Source organism: Salvelinus fontinalis, chromosome 4, assembly GCF_029448725.1.
Source record: "Salvelinus fontinalis isolate EN_2023a chromosome 4, ASM2944872v1, whole genome shotgun sequence".
Classification (NCBI taxonomy): Eukaryota; Metazoa; Chordata; class Actinopteri; order Salmoniformes; family Salmonidae; genus Salvelinus; species Salvelinus fontinalis.
The window spans coordinates 45,106,001-45,123,830 of record NC_074668.1 but is presented as its reverse complement, the minus strand read 5'-3'; the positions used below and the strand labels follow the sequence as shown (position 1 = coordinate 45,123,830).

At 42.2% G+C, this 17,830-nt stretch overlaps 1 protein-coding gene across 1 annotated transcript; it reads right to left on the bottom strand.

Annotated features, from left to right (window-relative positions):
• Positions 1–495: 495 nt before the first annotated feature.
• LOC129852879 (uncharacterized) lies at positions 496–2,687 on the bottom strand. The gene is made up of 2 exons (XM_055918496.1): positions 926–2,687; positions 496–680 (listed from the first exon to the last, which is right to left on the bottom strand). Exons 1-2 carry the CDS (start codon positions 1,353–1,355, stop codon positions 496–498), a joined length of 615 nt encoding a protein of 204 aa, XP_055774471.1. The 5' UTR covers positions 1,356–2,687.
• Positions 2,688–17,830: the final 15,143 nt, after the last annotated feature.

The window sequence follows — 17,830 nt, the reverse complement described above, 5'->3', positions numbered from 1 at the left end:
TCCGTTGATTGTCACTTCCTAGAAGTATGTTTTACAGAGTTACTATAATCACAGCTTGTTTATTTCACACCATGTAGCTTACCTGGGCCTGTAGATCTTGCTCTATCGTTGAGATGTGTGTTTGACTCCTGTTGAGTACAGCTCCGGCCTGGTCCCCTGGCTGCCTGTCAGGGTGCAGAGCACTGTCACTCTCCTCACTTAGCTCCACATCTGAGCCCGAGGGGTTGGGACAAGATGACAACTTCTTCTCCAGACGCCGCCTTTCCAGTACTGGACACACAGACATGGAAGACAAATAATGCACCACCTGTTCACTGATTGGATGAAATGGAAAAGTGGTGGATTTAAGCATGAAACAACCATTCTCAATTCAGAATACCATTGATATTAGGTTTATATTCTAGGTAAAACATTCATATGTGTATTGCAGTGTATATAAATCAGTTACAGTAAGTACTCTGGGGGTATACCAGCCCGTATTGAGCCGTGGTTTATTTACTCACTGTTTGCCTTGAACCATTGCTGTTTGTTTGGGCTCAGGTCCAGCCCAGTGCTCATTTCCATACATTCTTCATAGAAGTCCTTCAGTCTTTCCCCCTTTCTGCTTTTCCCATTTGATCCCAAATCCTTATTTTTCTTCCAGTTCTGCTTACTCAGAGCTTCCTCATCCTGCAATGAATCTTTAAAAAGCAACACTCTGATTCGTTCCAATTTCTTTCCAACTCACAAAGTACATAAATGGAAATACCTTCATGAAGATTAATGGCAGGTCATCTGTATCTTAACTTCAAAGTACGGTAGCATGATGCCAGACTCGTCTGCCATTAACCATTCACTCATCCATAAGAATTGAAGAATGACACACACACACACACACACACACACACACACACACAGGAGGTAAAAATAGTAAAAGAATACTCACCAGAGATGTTGACTATGTTATTGGACTCTTTTTGTGGGGTCTTGGCATTGTCTTTGTCTTTCTCTGGGGTCTTCTTAACTTGTCTGGTCTTTTTCTGGTGTGTTCTGTTCTCTGGGCCAGACAGGGATAGGTCCTCGTACTCACCTGTGAACCCTGACCCCTTGCTGTCTTCTCTCTCATTAACCAGGGCCTTGCTGTCATCTCTGTGATTGGCTGGAGCCTTGGCAGTGTCCTTGCTGTCTTTTGTCTGATGGGATTGGCTCTTGCGTCTTTTGGGCTTCCTTGCCTTAACATTTTCCTTCACGTTGGTACAAGCAGGATCTTCAGTGTCTGTAGAGCAGCTGCCAGTGCTCCCGTCCTTCAGGTTCTTCCTAGTTCTCCTCCTCACAGCCTTTTTTGGCTTGGCTTCTGGTTTGGCTGGGAGAAACATAGGAGACGAGGGACAAGTCTCAACTATTGTGCCTGTACAGAAGACATATTATTATGGTACAGTTTTTATCACTTTGGTGCAAAGTACAGTATATTGTACATTTTCACAACTCTTAGTACAAAACTCAAAACAGATCATCAAAGAGGCAGTTGTTTCAAACACAACACAAAATTATACAGTCACTTTTCACCAAAATACATCAGTGTTTCATCTAGAAATACATTAAGATTTTTTTAAATAAAGTAATTGCTTTTCACAGTACAATTATCACATAATTTTTTATATGATTGACTTGTCTTTTGTTAAAATACATTTTACTCTAACTTAATCTGACTGCTTTTAATTGATGATCACGTAAACATTTGTAAAACCTATAGATTTGTCACGCCCTGGCCTTAGTATTCTTTGTTTTCTTTATTATTTTAGTTAGGTCAGGGTGTGACATGGGGGAATGTTTTGTGTTTTGTCGGTTTTGGGTGGTTATATGGTAAAGGGGGTGTTGGGTGTAGTGTATGGGTTTGTGTTGAGTGAATATGTCTAGCTGTGTCTATGTTGGGTGTAGTTGTCTAGGAAAGTCCATGGTTGCCTGAATGGGTTCCCAATTAGAGACAGCTGATTTCTGTTGTCTCTGATTGGGAGCCATATTTAAGGTAGCCATAGGCTTTAGTTTGTTGTGGGTAATTGTCTATGTCTGAACGTTTGTAGCCTGTGTATGTGCACGACGTTTATTAGCTTCACGGTCGTTTATTGTTTTTTGTTAGTTGGTATAAGTGTTACGTGTTCATCTTCGTCGTTGTAAATAAAAGAAGATGTATTCAAGTCATGTTGCGCCTTGGTCCGTCTCTCCCCCACACGGTCGTGACAAGATTTTACATCTGGTTTGTCTACTACAAATTTTGAGAACAATATACAGTTGAAGTCGGAAGTTTACATACACTTAGGTTGGAGTCATTAAAAATAGTTTCGGCAATTCGGTTAGGACATCTACTTTGTGCATGACACAAGTCATTTTTCCAACAATTGCTTACAGACACATTATTTCACTTATAACTCACTGTATCATTATTCCAGTGGTTCAGAAGTTTACATACACTAAATTGACTGTGCCTTTAAACAGCTTGGAAAATTCCAGAAAGTTATATCATGTCATAAGACATAAGACTTTTTACTAGGATTAAATGTCAGGAATTGTGAAAAAAAAATGAGTTTAAATGTATTTGGCTTAGGTGTATGTAAACTTCCGACTTCAACTGTAATGAAAATGCATGTCTGTAAAGTAGAAACATAAAAAGTATGATAAATGCTTGAATATCCTACTATGATGATAACTGTTATAATTTTACTTCACAGTAAGTTAAACCATATATATAAAGTGCATTCGTAAAGTATTCAGACCCCTTGACTTTTTCAACATTTTATTACGTTACAGCCTTATTCTAGAATGGACGAAATATTGTTTTTTTCCTCATCAATCTACACACAAACCCCAATAATCACAATGTGGAAACAGGTTTTTGAAAATGTTTGCAAATGTATTAAAAATAAAAACCATAAATACCTTATTTACATAAGTATTCAGACCCTTTAAGAAAAGACTCGAAATTAAGCTCAGGTGCATCCTGTTTCAATTGATCATCCTTGAGATGTTTCTACAACTTGATTGGTCTCCACCTGTGGTAAATTCAATTGATTGGACATGATTTGGATATAAGATCCCACAGTTGACAGTGCATATCAGAGCAAAACCAAACCTGATGGTCACTCTGACAGAGCTACAGAGTTCCCTTGTGGAGATGGGAGAACCTTCCAGAAGGCCAACCATCTCTGCAGCACTCCACAAATCAGGCCTTTATGGTAGAGTGGCAAGACGGAAGCCACTCCTCAGTAAAAGGCACATGACAGCCCGCTTGGAGTTTGCCGAAAGACACCTAAAGGACTCTTAGACCATGAGAAACAAGATTATCTGGTCTGATGAAACCAAGATTGAACTCTTTGGCCTGATTGCTAAACGTCACGTCTGGAGGAAACCTGGCACCATCCCTACGGTGAAGCATGGTGGTGGCAGCATCATGCTGTGGGTATGTTTTTCAGCGGCAGGGAGAGAGAATCTAGTCAGGATCGAGGCAAAGACGAAGGGAGCAAAGTACACCTCTGGAGAGACCTGAAATTAGCTGTGCAGTGACACTCCCCATCCAACCTGACAGAACTTGAGTGGATCTGCAGAGAAGAATGGAAGAAACTCCCCATATACTGTACATGTGTGACAAGCTTGTAGCGTCATACCCAAGAAGACATGAGACTGTAATCTCTGCCAAAGGCGCTTCAACAAAGTACTGAGTAAACAGTCTGAATACTTATGTAAATGTGATATATTTCAGTGATGTTTTTATTTTTGGGGGGGCAAAATAAAAAACTTAACTTTTTGCATCGTCATTATGGGGTATTGTGTGCATATTGGTGAGGAAAGAAAATTATTTCATCAATTTTAGAATAAGGCTGTAATGTAACAAAATGTGGAAACAGTCAAGGGGTCTGAATACTTTCGAATGCACTGTATGTACAAGATCAGAGATCAAATCAAATTAGTCACATGCGGCGCAAATAAAACAAATACAACCTTCCAGTGAAATGCTTACTTACAAGCCCCTAACCAACAACGCAGTTTAAAAAATACAAATAAGAATTAGAAATAGAATTAATAAGTCATTAAAGAGCAGCAGTAAAATAACAATAGCGAGACAATATACAGGGGGTACTGGTACAGTCAATGTGCGGGCACACCGGTTAGTAAGAGGTATTTGAGGTAATATGTACATGTAGGTAGAGTTATTAAAGTGACTATGCATAGATAATAACAGACAGCAGTAGTGACGTAAAAGAGGTGGTGGGGGGTGGGCAATGCAAATATTCTGGGTAGCCATTTGATTAGATGTTCAGGAGTCTTATGGCTTGGGGATAGAAGCCTCATGGACCAACAGTAGACTTGGCGCTCCGGTACCGCTTGCCGTGTGGTAGCAGAGAGAACAGTCTATGACTAAGGTGTCTGGAGTCTTAGACAATTTTTAGGGCCTTCCACTGACGCCGCCTGATATAGAGGTCCTGGGTGGCAAGAAGGTTGGCCACAGTGATGTACTGGGCCGTACGGACTCCCCTCTGTAGTGCCTTGCGGTCGGAGGCCGAGCAGTTTCCATACCAGTCAGGATGCTCTCGATGGTGCAGCTGTAGAACCTTTTGAGGATCTGAGGACCCAGTTGCAGAGGGAGGTGTTTAGTCCCAGAGTCCTTAGCTTATTGATGAGCTTTGAGGACACTATGGTGTTGAACGCTGAGCTGTAGTAAATGAATAGCATTCTCACATAGGTGTTCCTTTTTTCCAGGTGGGAAAGGTCAGCGTGGAGTGCAATAGAGATTGCATCACCTGTGGATCTGTTATTGTTGTATGCAAATTGGAGTGGGTCTAGGGTTTCTGGGATAATGGTGTTGATGTGAGCCATGACCAGCCTTTCAAAGCCCTTCATGGCTACAGACGTGAGTGCTAAGGGTCGATAGTCATTTAGGCAGGTTACCTTAGTGTTCTTGGGCACAGGGTCTATGGGGGTCTGCTTAAAACATGTTGGTATTACAGACTCAGACAGGAAGTGGTTGAAAATGTCAATGAAGACACTTGCCAGTTGGTCAGCGCATGCTCGCAGTACACGTCCTGGTAATCCATCTGGCCCTGCAGCCTTGTGAATCTTGTCCTGTTTAAAGGTCTTACTCACATCGGCTGCAAAGAGAGTGATCACACAGTTGTCTGGAACAGCTGGTGCTCTCATGCACATTTCAGTGATAGTTGCCTCGGAGCGAGCATAGAAGCAGTTTAGCTCATCTGGTAGGCTCGTGTCACTGGGTAGCTCTCAGCTGTGCTTCCCTTTGTAGTCTGTAATGGTTTGAAAGCCCTGCCACATCCAACCAGTGTCGGAGCAGGTGTAGTACGATTTGATCTTAGTCCTGTAATGATGCCTGTTTTATGGTTCGTCGGAGGGCAGAGAGGGATTTCTTCTAAGCTTCCGGGTTAGAGTCTGCTCCTTGAAAGCGGCAGCTCTACCCTTTGCGGATGTTGCCTGTAATCCATGGCTTCTGTTTGGGGTATGTACGTACAGTCACTGTGTGGATGACATCATCTATGCACTTATTGATGAAGCCAATGACTGATGTGGTGTACTCCTCAATGCCATCGGAATAATGTTTTATTTTTTATTGATTTTACCTTTAACTAGCCAAGTCAGTTAAGAACAAATTATTTTTTTCAATGACTGCCTAGGAACAGTGTGGTCTACAGCTTATCATGAGATACCCCACCTTTGGAGAGCAAAACCTCGAGATTTCCTTATATATTGTGCACTAGCTGTTTACAAATATACATAGTCCGCCCCCCCTTGTCTTACCAGACACCGCTGTTCTATCGTGCCGATACGGTGCATAGTTGTATGTTGATAATGTCGTTGTTCAGCCACGACTCCGTGAAGCATAAGATATTACAGTTTATAATGTCCCATTTGTAGTTTAATCTTCCTCGTAGGTTTTATTTTCCATTGATTGCATGAAAGCTAGTAGAACGGAAGGCAGTGGGGGTTTATTTGATCGCCTAAGAATTCTCAGAAGGCAGCCAGACCTCCGTCCTCTTTTTCTCCGTCTTCTATTCATGCAAATGACAGGGATTTGAGCCTGTTCCCAGGAAAGCAGTATGTCCTTCACGTCGGGCTCCTTTAAAAAAAGGGAAAAAAAAGCTTCTGCCAGTTCGTAGTGAGTATTCGCTGTTATGATGGCCAGAAGTTATTTTCAGTCATAAGAGACGGTAGCAGCAACATTATGTACAGTATGAGTTAAAAAAATAAGTTACAAACAACGGAAAAAATGAACAAAAAACACATTCGGTTAGGAGCACGTAAAACGTCAGCCATCTTCTCCGGCGCCATCATCCAATGTACTGTACATGTAAACATACCGTATGTAACAAATACAGTTATTTTATCGCTTTGGTACTATTTTCACAAGCACAATAGAGGTGGAAGATGCATGATTGCTATCCTCATGAGCGTACCACCCTCCTTTAGGCCATAAAGGAGGCATACAATTATTTCAATCCAGACCTACTGTATGTCAGGCTTGGATTCGCCATGTCAAAATGGTTTTGTACAAGTTTTCAAAATTCAGCACATACTTGTGAAGTAGTATCAAAGCGATAAAAAAACTAACTTAGGGGGACGAGATAGTCAATCCTTTCATACACATAGCATGCTATTAGAACAATAAAATAAATAATGCAATTGAATGTGTCATTTATTTAATAAATAACTTTCAAAATGTTTTGCTGTGCTTTGTTTCTTAAATAGCTTACAGTATGCTAAAACAGAGACTTCTGAGAGGCAGCGGGTTTGTTTCTGAAATGATGACCATGCAGAACATTAGAAACAGGAATTGTTGATGAATGAGTAGGAAAGTTGATGTCTTTGAGACAGCCCTTTATTTCCATGCTTTATACCATTGCCAGGGTTTTGGTCTGGAGGCAGACTGAGGTTCTCTTGTGTGCCATTGTTCAGCTGCTGGTAGGAGCTGTATTTGTTTCGGAAACTTGTACATCTGAAAATAATGAAAAATACATTTTGAACGTGACTTGTAATATTTCCGCTGTGGGTCGGTCAATAGGAACACAGTGGGTGAAGTCATTGCTCACTGCCATAAGACACGGGCATGGATCTTCTTGCTTTCTGTCAGCCTGTATTCAGGTTTTTATAGTAAACATAAAACATTGGTTATAGCCATGGCTTATGTTAACGGTGACATTGATGTGTAGGCTAGAGGATAAAGTGATACTTAAAGGTTTTTGGCAATGAGGCCCTTTATCTACTTCCCCAGAGTCAGATGAACTAGTGGATACCATTTTTATGTCTCTGTATGAAGGAAGTTAGAGGTAGGTTTGCGAGCCAATGCTAAATAGTGTTAGCGCAATGACTGGAAGTCTATGGGTATCTGCTGGTATGGCAAAATCCCGAAGTATCCCTTTAAGCGGAAATAGCCCATCATATATAAGCAATTTATTGATTGATTGGTTGTGTGTGTTTATTGCTTGAGAAATCAAACAGAAAAATATATCAAATGGCTATAAATAAGCTTAAACTAGGTTGCATGCTTACCTAAACTGACAATAATTTGTAAGTATATACTGTATATAATATCAATATATTGTCCATCTATGGGTTGAATGCTCACCTATAGCAGGGCATCCCTCCAGCCAGCCAGGTGAGTCTGAAGCAGCTCTTCTTGCCCTGCTGGAAGCCCAGGGCATAGCGGTACTCACAGCAGGAGCTGATCCTAGCAGCGACGAGGCTGTTCACATACATGGTGCCGCTAAAGGGGTAACCCCGGTGCCTCTGGGAGACCCACTGGAACTGCTCTGCAGGAGGGGACACAGGAGACAGAACAGGGGAGTTAGAGGTGAGGATATGAGGATTAGTTCAACAAAGTTTACATGCTACAAACTTTACCTTGGTTCTCCCGTAAGACATTGTTCTCTCCCCTCACCCCTCACATTCCCAATCCCCTGAGACACACATAGAAACAGCTCACAGAGAGGCTGGAGTATGAGAACAGGGTAAGCCACAGTGCACCTGGATTTAAGATTAAGGGCTGAGTCATCTACAGGACGCACTTTTTCCCCAAAAATAATTGAGATGCAGCCCTATAGGGAGAACTCCACATACAGAGAAGCAGTCTGGAAAAGGACGTTTTTTGTTGAAGCTAAGTTGAAACGCCCCAAAAATAAAATCAACACCATTTTGGTCACATATGCTCCTAACTATTTTTGTTGTGATTAGGAATTTTGATTTGGTAATGATGTGGAACACTACTGGCCACCCTTCAGAGCCTGGTTCCCCTCCAAGGTTCATGACTTTCTAGGTAGTTTTTCATAGCCACCGTGCTTCTACATCTACATTGCTTGCTGTTTGGAGTTTTAGGCTGGGTTTTAGGCTGGGTGTACAGGCACTCTGCTGATGTAAAAAGGGTTTCATAAATATATTTGATTGATTTGGTAGCACTGTGCGCCTAATAAATATTCACCCAGATAATGGCAAAATTCTACGTATTCTACGAGTTGTTACATTTGTATAATTTGAGCAGTGCACATTGCGAGCAAGTCGATACTTTGTATTATTTCACCTGACCTGAAAGAGTGAAGAGGAAATTCAGCAACTGGAGCATCAGCCTTCATCATCAACTCAAGGTGTTACAGACCAAGAACTGAAGGAGAGTTTATATATTTCAAACTGGCCTAGATTCAGGGACCAATCACAATGGGAATAGAAAACAAAACATGATGTGAATGGTAAAAACGGGAAAAAATTCTGACCAACAGGATGCCATTTTGAAATATATAAAAGCCTCCACTTTCCGAACTGCAACACCGTTCTTTGGGGTGATAGGTGGCACGGGGAGATGGCAGAAGCAAAAGTCTTTTTTAGTTGAAAGCAAGTTGAATACAGTTAGCCAGAAATTAGTGGACAATAGTGAATTCCAAGAATGGAACAAAAAGATCTCAAATCATGTGTATATATAAAGCAAAAGGAGAGTGAGTCATCCAACAGACTCCCATCCAGAGCGACACACAGAAGCAACCAGGGCTTACGCCCCGCTCAAGGGCACGTCGATAGATCCCCCTCAAGGGCAAAAATGGGGACCCGAACAAGTGATCCATCAGCCACTGGCCCAAACTCCCAACTGCCAGGCCACCAGCCCTCCAAGATCCTGTAATGGTAGTCCTCCTCCTCTTCAACCGAAAAGGAGGAGTAGTGATGGAACCAAGGCGCAGCGGGTTGTGAACACATAATTTATTTAAAGACAAGACGAAAAAACACGAACTTCACTATAACTAACAAAACAACAAACGGAGTAGACAGACCTGGACGACGAACTTACATTAAACATGAAGAACGCACGAACAGGGAAAATAGACTACACAAAATGACGATGTACAAAAACAAACCGAACAGTCCCGTATGGTGCGACACACGGACACAGGAGACAACCACTGTGAAACAACCTACCTAAATATGACTCTCAATTAGAGGAACGCCAAACACCTGCCTCTAATTAAGAGCCATACCAGGCAACCCTTAAACCAACATAGAAACAGAAAACATAGAATGCCCACCCAAACTCACGTCCTGACCAACTAACACATACAACAAACTAACAGAAATAGGTCAGGAACGTGACAGATCCACCCTACAGTTCCCCAAGAGCTGCCCCTCAACAATCCGAGACGCCTTCCAGTCCCCCCACCCCCTGAGAAGATAATAATAATAAATCCATTCCTCACCCCCAAGACTCCCCCTCAATAACCAATAAAATGAACAAAAGAGAAGAGAGAAAGACAAATGAAAACATAAAACAATGCAAAAAACTAAATACATCAAGGACAACAAAAATCATAACAGCAAGGCCGACTGAATATGTTTGAGTGCATGTCTGGCACTGTTTACATGTGTGTGTGCACAATTTGTGCATTGGAATGAGAGTGTGTGTATGAGCATGTGTACAAACACCTGCAAGGCATCAGCCACAGGCAAACCAGCGTTAGCTGTAAAAACACTGCCCCTCAGTGTCATTCAAACGTACTTTTTGTTATGTTTTATTGTGACTTTATTTTTGATACTTTTATCTTTGACGGTCATTCTATCCCCCGCCCAGCCACTCCACAATTCCACATCCTCAGCTTCCCTCAACCCATCCCACCTAGCTCTGCTGGCCACCCTCTTCAGATTTCTATGCACCATATATCTTTCAACTCTTTATCTTTCAACATACAACTTCAATCTATCTAATCGAATAGAATCCACAGACTGCGAGTCGAAGATAAATACTTTTACTAAGAGTATTAGTATATTAGGAATTGACTGACCCGGTCCCTCCAGATCTCCCAACAGTACTATATCTAGGGTCAATTTTAGATCAATGTTATGCATTTTCAGCCATTCCTGAAACTGAGACCAGAAACAGGCTACCTGAGGACAATACCAAAAATAAATGGTCTATTGATTCTGTATCCTCACAACAAAATCTGCAGAGCTTCGATGATTGTATGCCCCAAATTTAACATTTTGTTGGTGGCAAGAATTTTACTTAGCCACAGCTATTAATTGTACTGCACAAGTGTTCAAGAATTCCAAGAAGTTGGACATATCTGCAGAAGTTTTTGGGTCTCCAAGACTTAACGGCAGAAGCACTACAAGGACTACTGTCACCAGGAAATGTCCCACCATCACAGGATCCTTCTTAGTCTGTGTAGGGACCTGATTAGAACAGAAAAGCACGCTGATTTAATTTCATTAAAATGTTGATATTGATAGTTTGTATGGAATTTTTTTATTTCTATTAATGTAATATGAATAAAATAAAAATATATGTTTTCCTTTTGGGATCTTTATTATCCACCTGTACAGTAGGTGGCGTACACCATTATATGGCTGAAGTAAAAATGCTCTATTTGAAAGTTGCTGGAAAAGATGAGCGTGAGAATGAGAACGGAAACAAAAGTAGCGTTACGGTGGAATCTAGTAAAACCAAGCCTGGTTCTGGATAGTTTTTAAGTCGGAGTGAGGGTTTTGGACCAATGGAGTTACATGGAAGATCTTTTTTTAGTCTCAAGAAAAATCAGTGAGAATAACACGAAATGACCATATTTTGTTTTTTCTGTGTCCCCGGAACAGCGTGGACACCCCTTCAAATTAGTGGATTCGGGCTATTTCAGCCACACCCATTGATGACAAATCGAGCTCACAACCATGCAATCTCCACAGACAAACATTGGCAGTAGAATGGCCTTGCTGAAGAGCTCAGTGCCTTAACGTGGACAGGTCATAGGATGCCACCTTTCCAACAAGTCAGCCCGTCAAAGTTCTGCCCTGCTAGAGCTGCCCCGGTCAACTGTAAGTGCTGTTATTGTGAACTGAGCCACAACGGCTCAGCCGCGAAGCGGTTGGCCACACAAGCTCGTGTAACATGTAAAAACCGTCTGTCCTCAGTTGCAACACTCACTACCGACTTCCAAACTGCCTCTGGAAGCAACATCAGCACAAGAACTGTTCGTCGGGAGCTTCATGAAATGGGTTTCCATGGCTGAGTAGCCGCACACAAACCTAAAATGCGCAATGGCAAGCATCAGCTAAAGTGGTGAAAAGGTCACTGCCATTGGACTCTGGAGTAGTGGAAACTCGTTCTCTGGAATGATGAATCATGCTTCACCATCTGGCAGTCCGACGGACAAATCTGGGTTTGGTGGATGCCAGAAGAACACTACCTGTCCAAATGCATAGTGCCAAGGGTAAAGTTTGGTGGAGGAGGAATAATGGTCTGGGGCTGTTTTTCATGCTAGGCCCTTAGTTCCAGTGAAGGTAAATCTTAACGCTACAGCATACAATGACATTCTAGACAATTCTGTGCTTCCAACTTTGTGGCAACAGTTTGGGGAAGGCCCCTTCCTGTTTCAGCATGACAATGCCCCGTGCAAAAGAAGAGGTCCATACAGAAAGGGTTTGTCGAGATCGGTGTGGAAGAACTTGACTGGCCTGCACAGAGCCCTGACTTCAACCCCATCGAACACCTTTGGGATGAATAGGAACGCAGACTGAGCCATTCCTGTTCACCTGACCTCACTAATGCTCCTGTGGGCGAATGGAAGGAAGTCCCTGCAGAAATGTTCCAACATCTAGTGGAAAGCCTTCCCAGAAGAGTGGAGGCTGTTATAGCAGCAAACGGTGAACCAACTCCATATTAATGTCTATGGTTTTGGAATGAGATGCTCGACGAGCAGGTGTCCACATTCCTATGGTCATGTAGTGTATATTTTGGCTTTGTGAGATACTTATGCCCAAGCACATCCACTGTGATGAATGCAAAAGATTCAGTCCTGTGTGCAGATGGGAAGAGTTTTATAGCAAACGGTGGGACAGGGAAGCAAACCCAGGTATCTGGCATGAAAGGCAAACACCCTATGCAGTGCGCCAATAGAGTTAACCCACTTGGTAGGAATTGTAATGTGGCTCATATAGCAAGGTTCGATACACTGCCCCCTCCGAACGGGAAGGCATGTCCCCATGGTTCGTCTGCTCAGCCCCCTCAAATGTCTGGGCCATGCGTACCAATGGCTTCACATTTCAAAAGAGTTTAGCTTGAAAAAGAATTGGCAATATTACTGATTGTACCTCTTGAGACACCTTCTCAACAACATACTTAGTAGCACTTTCTCAAAATAATTAAAATCAATCTAAGATAAATCACGAAATCTGTAATTAATTTTGATATTTTTGCCAAGGAGGTCTTAGTCGCGCAATTTTACATTAAAATGATTGGTGCATTATTTCTCAAAATGCATGACAACTAGTCGACCAATGTTGAATAACAACAAATCCCAACCAAAGCAGGAAGTACCAGTTACTCGCTCAATACGGAAGTGGTCAGATGACGCTGATGCTACGCTACAGGACTGTTTTGCAAGCTCGGACTGGAATATGTTCTGAGATTCATCTAATGGCATTGAGAAGTAGACCACCTCAGTCACCAGCTTCATCAATAAGTGCATAGACGATGTCGTCGTACCCACAGTGGATAACAGGCAACATCCGCACCGAGGTAAAGGCTAGAGCTGCCGCTTTCAGGGAGCGGGACACTAATCCGGACGCTTATGAACTCAGCCAAAAAAGAAACGTCCTCTCACTGTCAACTGCGTTTATTTTCAGCAAACTTAACATGATGAAATGTCTGTATGAACATAACAAGATTCAACAACTGAGACATAAACTGATCAAGTTCCACAGACATGTGACTAACATAAATGGAATAATGTGTCCCTGAACAAAGTGATGGGTCAAAATCAAAGGTAACAGTCAGTATCTGGTGTGGCCACCAGCTGCATTAGGTACTGCAGTGCATCTCCTCCTCACGGACTGCACCAGATTTGCCAGTTATTACTGTGAGATGTTACCCCACTCTTCCACCAAGGCCCCTGCAAGTTCCCGGACATTTCTGGGGGGGGAGGGGGGATGGCCCTAGCCTTCGCACTCCGATCCAACAGGTCCCAGATGTGCTCAATGGGATTGAGATCCGGGCTCGTCGCTGGCCATGGCAGAACACTGACATTCCTGTCTTGCAGGAAATCACACACAGAACAAGCAGTATGGCTGGTGGCATTGTCATGATGGAGGGTCATGTCAGGATGAGCCTGCTGGAAGGGTAACGCATGAGGGAGGAGGATGACTTCCCTGGAACGCAGAGCGTTGAGATTGCCTGCAATGACAACAAGCTCAGTCCGATGATGCTGTGACACACCGCCTCAGACCATGACGGACCCACCGTCTCAAAATCGATACCGCTCCAGAGTACAGGCCTCGGGTGTAACGCTCATTCCTTCCACGATAAACGCGAATCCGACCATCACCCTTGGTGAGACAAAACCACGACTTGTCAGTGAAGAGCACTTTTTGCCAGTCCTGTCTGGTGGAGCGACGGTGGGTTTGTGCCCATAGGCGATGTTGCCGGTGATGTCTGATAAGGATCTGCCTTACAACAAGCCTACAAGCACTCAGTCCAGCCTCTCAGCCTATTGCGGACAGTCTGAGCACTGATGGAGTGATTGTGCGTTCCTGGTGTAACTCAGGCAGCTGTTGTTGCCATCCTGTACCTGTCCCACAGGTGTGATGTTCGGATGTACCGATTCTGTGCAGGTGTTGTTACATGTGGTCTGCCACTGCGAGGACGATCAGCTGTCCATCCTGTCTCCCTGTAGCGCTGTCTTAGATGTCTCACAGTATGGACATTGCAATTTATTGCCCTGGCAGTCCTCATGCTTCCTTGCAGCATGCCTAAGGCACATTCACACAGATGAGCAGGGAACTTGGGCATCTTTCTTTTGGTGTTTTTCCAGTGTCAGTAGAAAGGCCTCTAGTGTCCTAAGTTTTCATAACGGTGACCTTAATTGCCTACCGTCTGTAAGCTACCGTCTGTAAGTGTGTTAATGACCATTCCACAGGTGCATGTTCATTATTTGTTTATGGTTCATTGAACAAGCATGGGAAACAGTGTTAAATCCTTTACAATGAAGATCTGTGAACTTATTTGGATTTTTACGAATTATCTTTGAAAGACAAGGTCCTGAAAAAGGGACGTTTCTTTTTTTGGTGAGTTTATATACACTACCATCAAACAGTTTGGGGTCACTTAGAAATGTCCTTGTTTTTTAAAGAAAAGCACATCTTTTGTCCATTAAAATAACACCAAATTGATCAGAAATACAGTGTAGACATTGTTATTGTTGTAAATGGAAAAGGCTGATTTTTAATGGAATATCTACATAGGTGTACAGAAGCCCATTACCAGCAACCATCACTCCTGTGTTCCAATGGCACGTTGTGTTAGCTAATCCAAGTTTATAATTTTAAAAAGGTCAATTGGTCATTAGAAAACGCTTTTGCGATTATGTTTCAACAGACCAGAGAATCGTGTTTGTCATGTTCTGAGAGTCCTTTAGGTGCCTTTTGGCAAACTCACCTCCCCGACCAAGGCCCTTCTCCCCTCATTGCTCAGTTTGTCCGCGCGGCCATCTCTAGGAAGATTCTTGGTGGTTCCAAACTTCTTTCATTTAAGAATGATGGAGGCCGCTGTGTTCTGGGGGACCTTCAATGCTGCAGATTTTTATTTTTATTTTTTACCCTTCCCGGATCTGTGCCTCGATACAGTCCTGTCTCGGAGCTCTATGGACAATTTGTTCGACCTCATGGCTTTTTGCTCTGACATGCACTGTCAACAGTGGGGCCTTTTATAGACAGGTCTGTGCCTTTCCAAATCATGTTCAATCAGTTGAATTTACTACAGATGGACTCCAATCAAGTTGTAGAAACATCTCAAGGATGATCAATGGAAACAGGATGCACCTGAGCTCAATTTCGAGGTTCATAGCAAAGGGTCTTAATACATATGTAAATAAGGTATTTCTGTTTTTTATTTCTAATTCAACATTTCAAAAAAAAAAAAAAAAGAATTTAATCCATTTTAGAATAAGGCTGTAACTTAAAAAAATGTGGAAAAAGTCAAAGGATCTGAATACTTTCCGAATGCACTGTATATATATCCAGTATATGCCGTTTTATATTTTTTTCCATTCTATTTCTTTACTTAGTATTATTACTATTATTATTGTTTCACTCACATCTCTTTGACCTGCACTGTTGAGGCTTGGAATATAAGAATTTCACTTTACCCTCTAATTACATCTGCGACCCTGTGCATGTGACTAATAAACTCTGAGTTGTATTTGTATTTATTATGGATCCCCATAAACTGCTGCCAAGGCAGGGGTCTGTCAAAATTAAGCCAGTTCTACAATTTTAAAAACATTACATTCTTAACAGATTTCACAACATACTAAGTGTGCTCTCTCAGGCCCCTACTCCACTACCACATACAGTATGTAGAATACAAAATCCATGTGAGAATAGTGCGTACGTTATCGTGTGTGTGTATGCATGTCTGCTCCTATGTTTTTGTGTTTGCTTCACAGTCCTTGCTATTCCATAAAGTGTACTTTAATCTGTTTTTTCAAATCTGATTCTACTGCTTGCATCAGTTACCCAGTGTGGAATAGAGTTCCATGTAGTCATGGCGCTATGTAGTACTGTGTACTAGTCGTTTAAACAGACAGCTCGGTGCTTTCAACATGTCAATAACTCTCACAAATACAAGTAGTGATGAAGTCAATCTCTGCTCCACTTTGAGCAGGGAAACATTAACATGCAGATAATTAATGTTTGCTCTCTGTGTTCATCCAAGGGCCAGACGTGCTGCCCTGTTATGAGCCAATGGCAATTTACTAAGGGTTGGTAAAAGGCTGATTGGTCGGCTATTTGAGCTAGAAAAGGGGGGTTTACTATTCTTAGGTACGGGAATGACTTTTGCTTCCCTCCAAGCCTGAGGGCATACACTTTCTAGTAAATTGAAGATATGGCAAATAGGAGTGGCAATATCGTCCGATATTATCCTCCAATTTTCCATCCAAGTTGTCAGACCCCGGTGGCTTGTCATTGTAGATAGACACCAATCATGTTTTCACTTCTTCCACGCTCACTTTATGGAATTCAAAATTACAAATCTTGTCTTTCATAATTTGGTCAGCTGTACGTGGATGTGTAGTGTCAGCGTTTGTTGCTGGCATGTCAAAGTTTTCTAATCTTGCCAAAGAATAAATCATTCAAGTAGTTGGCAATAACAGTCGGTTTTGTGATGAATGAGCCATCTGATTCAATGAATGAATTGATTTGTTGGCAGAGAGAGAAAAAAAACTTCATGGCTCATTTTCTGCAATTCTACACATTAGGCCATGGAGCGAAGGGAAAATGTAGCAGTTAAAGCTAATTTCATGCAATTCAAGACATTTTCCATGGCTTATGTGTGTTCATATGATACCAGGAGTCAAAACCCGACCGAATGCCCCCCATCTAAAACAACACAAAAGCTTGTCGGTATGAAATGCATTGAGCACCTATGATTTTCTCTCTCAGGTAAATACTATCTCCGGGAGTTGAAACAAAATGTACTCCCCATTTCACGTAAACAAAGCACAGGATTCAAAAAGAATACTGCAACAGAAATGCTCTTAATGTAATAAGGATTTGAATGACAGTAGCCCCGAGGGCGAGGCTAGTCGGTTTAACAGAATGAGAGATTATATTGCATTGGTTGTTGGTACCGGACAGTACTGTATGAACACCCAGTGAACAATCCCAACTGCCAAAATGACTCACACACACCAAGACCCCCAAGCGCTGATCAATGGTAAATCGTTAAAGAATGGCACCAGGGGGGATGGCTGCCGCTTACAGGCTCTTAAACAATTGTGCTATTTTGTGTGTCAACATAATGTTGATGCTGATGCTAATGTTGATGCTACCGTGTCTTTTGAATGAAAGGAGCTTCTGGATAAGAACAGCGATTACTCACCTCAAACTGGACTAATATTTTTTCTGTAATGAGTCTGACACAAAGGATATAAAGCTGCTCTCAGACAAAAGCCCAAATCCCTGTCATTCGCATGAAGAAAATAAAGAAATACAAGGGGCGGAGCTTAGGGTGCCTTGTGAGAATTCGTAGGTGAGTGGGTAACCCTCCTCTACCATCAATTCTATTGGCCAACGTAAAATCACTGGAGAATAAACTGCATGAGCTCCGCTCAAGACTATCCTACCAACGTGACATTAAAAACTGTAATATCTTATATTTAACAGAGTCGTGGCTGAACGAAGACACGGATAATATACAGTTGTCTGGGTTTTCCGTGCATCGGCAGGACAGAACAGGTACGTCCGGTAAGACGATGGGTGGGGGTGTGTGTCTATTGGTCAATAACAGCTGGTGCGTGATGTCTAATATTAAGGTCTCAAGATATTA

What these genes read in the sequence shown, in the direction of transcription:
- LOC129852879 (XM_055918496.1), bottom strand. Translation starts at nt 1,355, where the DNA reads ATGTTTCTCCCAGCCAAACCAGAAGCCAAGCCAAAAAAGGCTGTGAGG. An exon ending in TAACATAGTCAACATCTCTG is followed by an intron (nt 681 to 925) that starts GTGAGTATTCTT and finishes TGCTTTTTAAAG; the next exon opens with ATTCATTGCAGGATGAGGAA.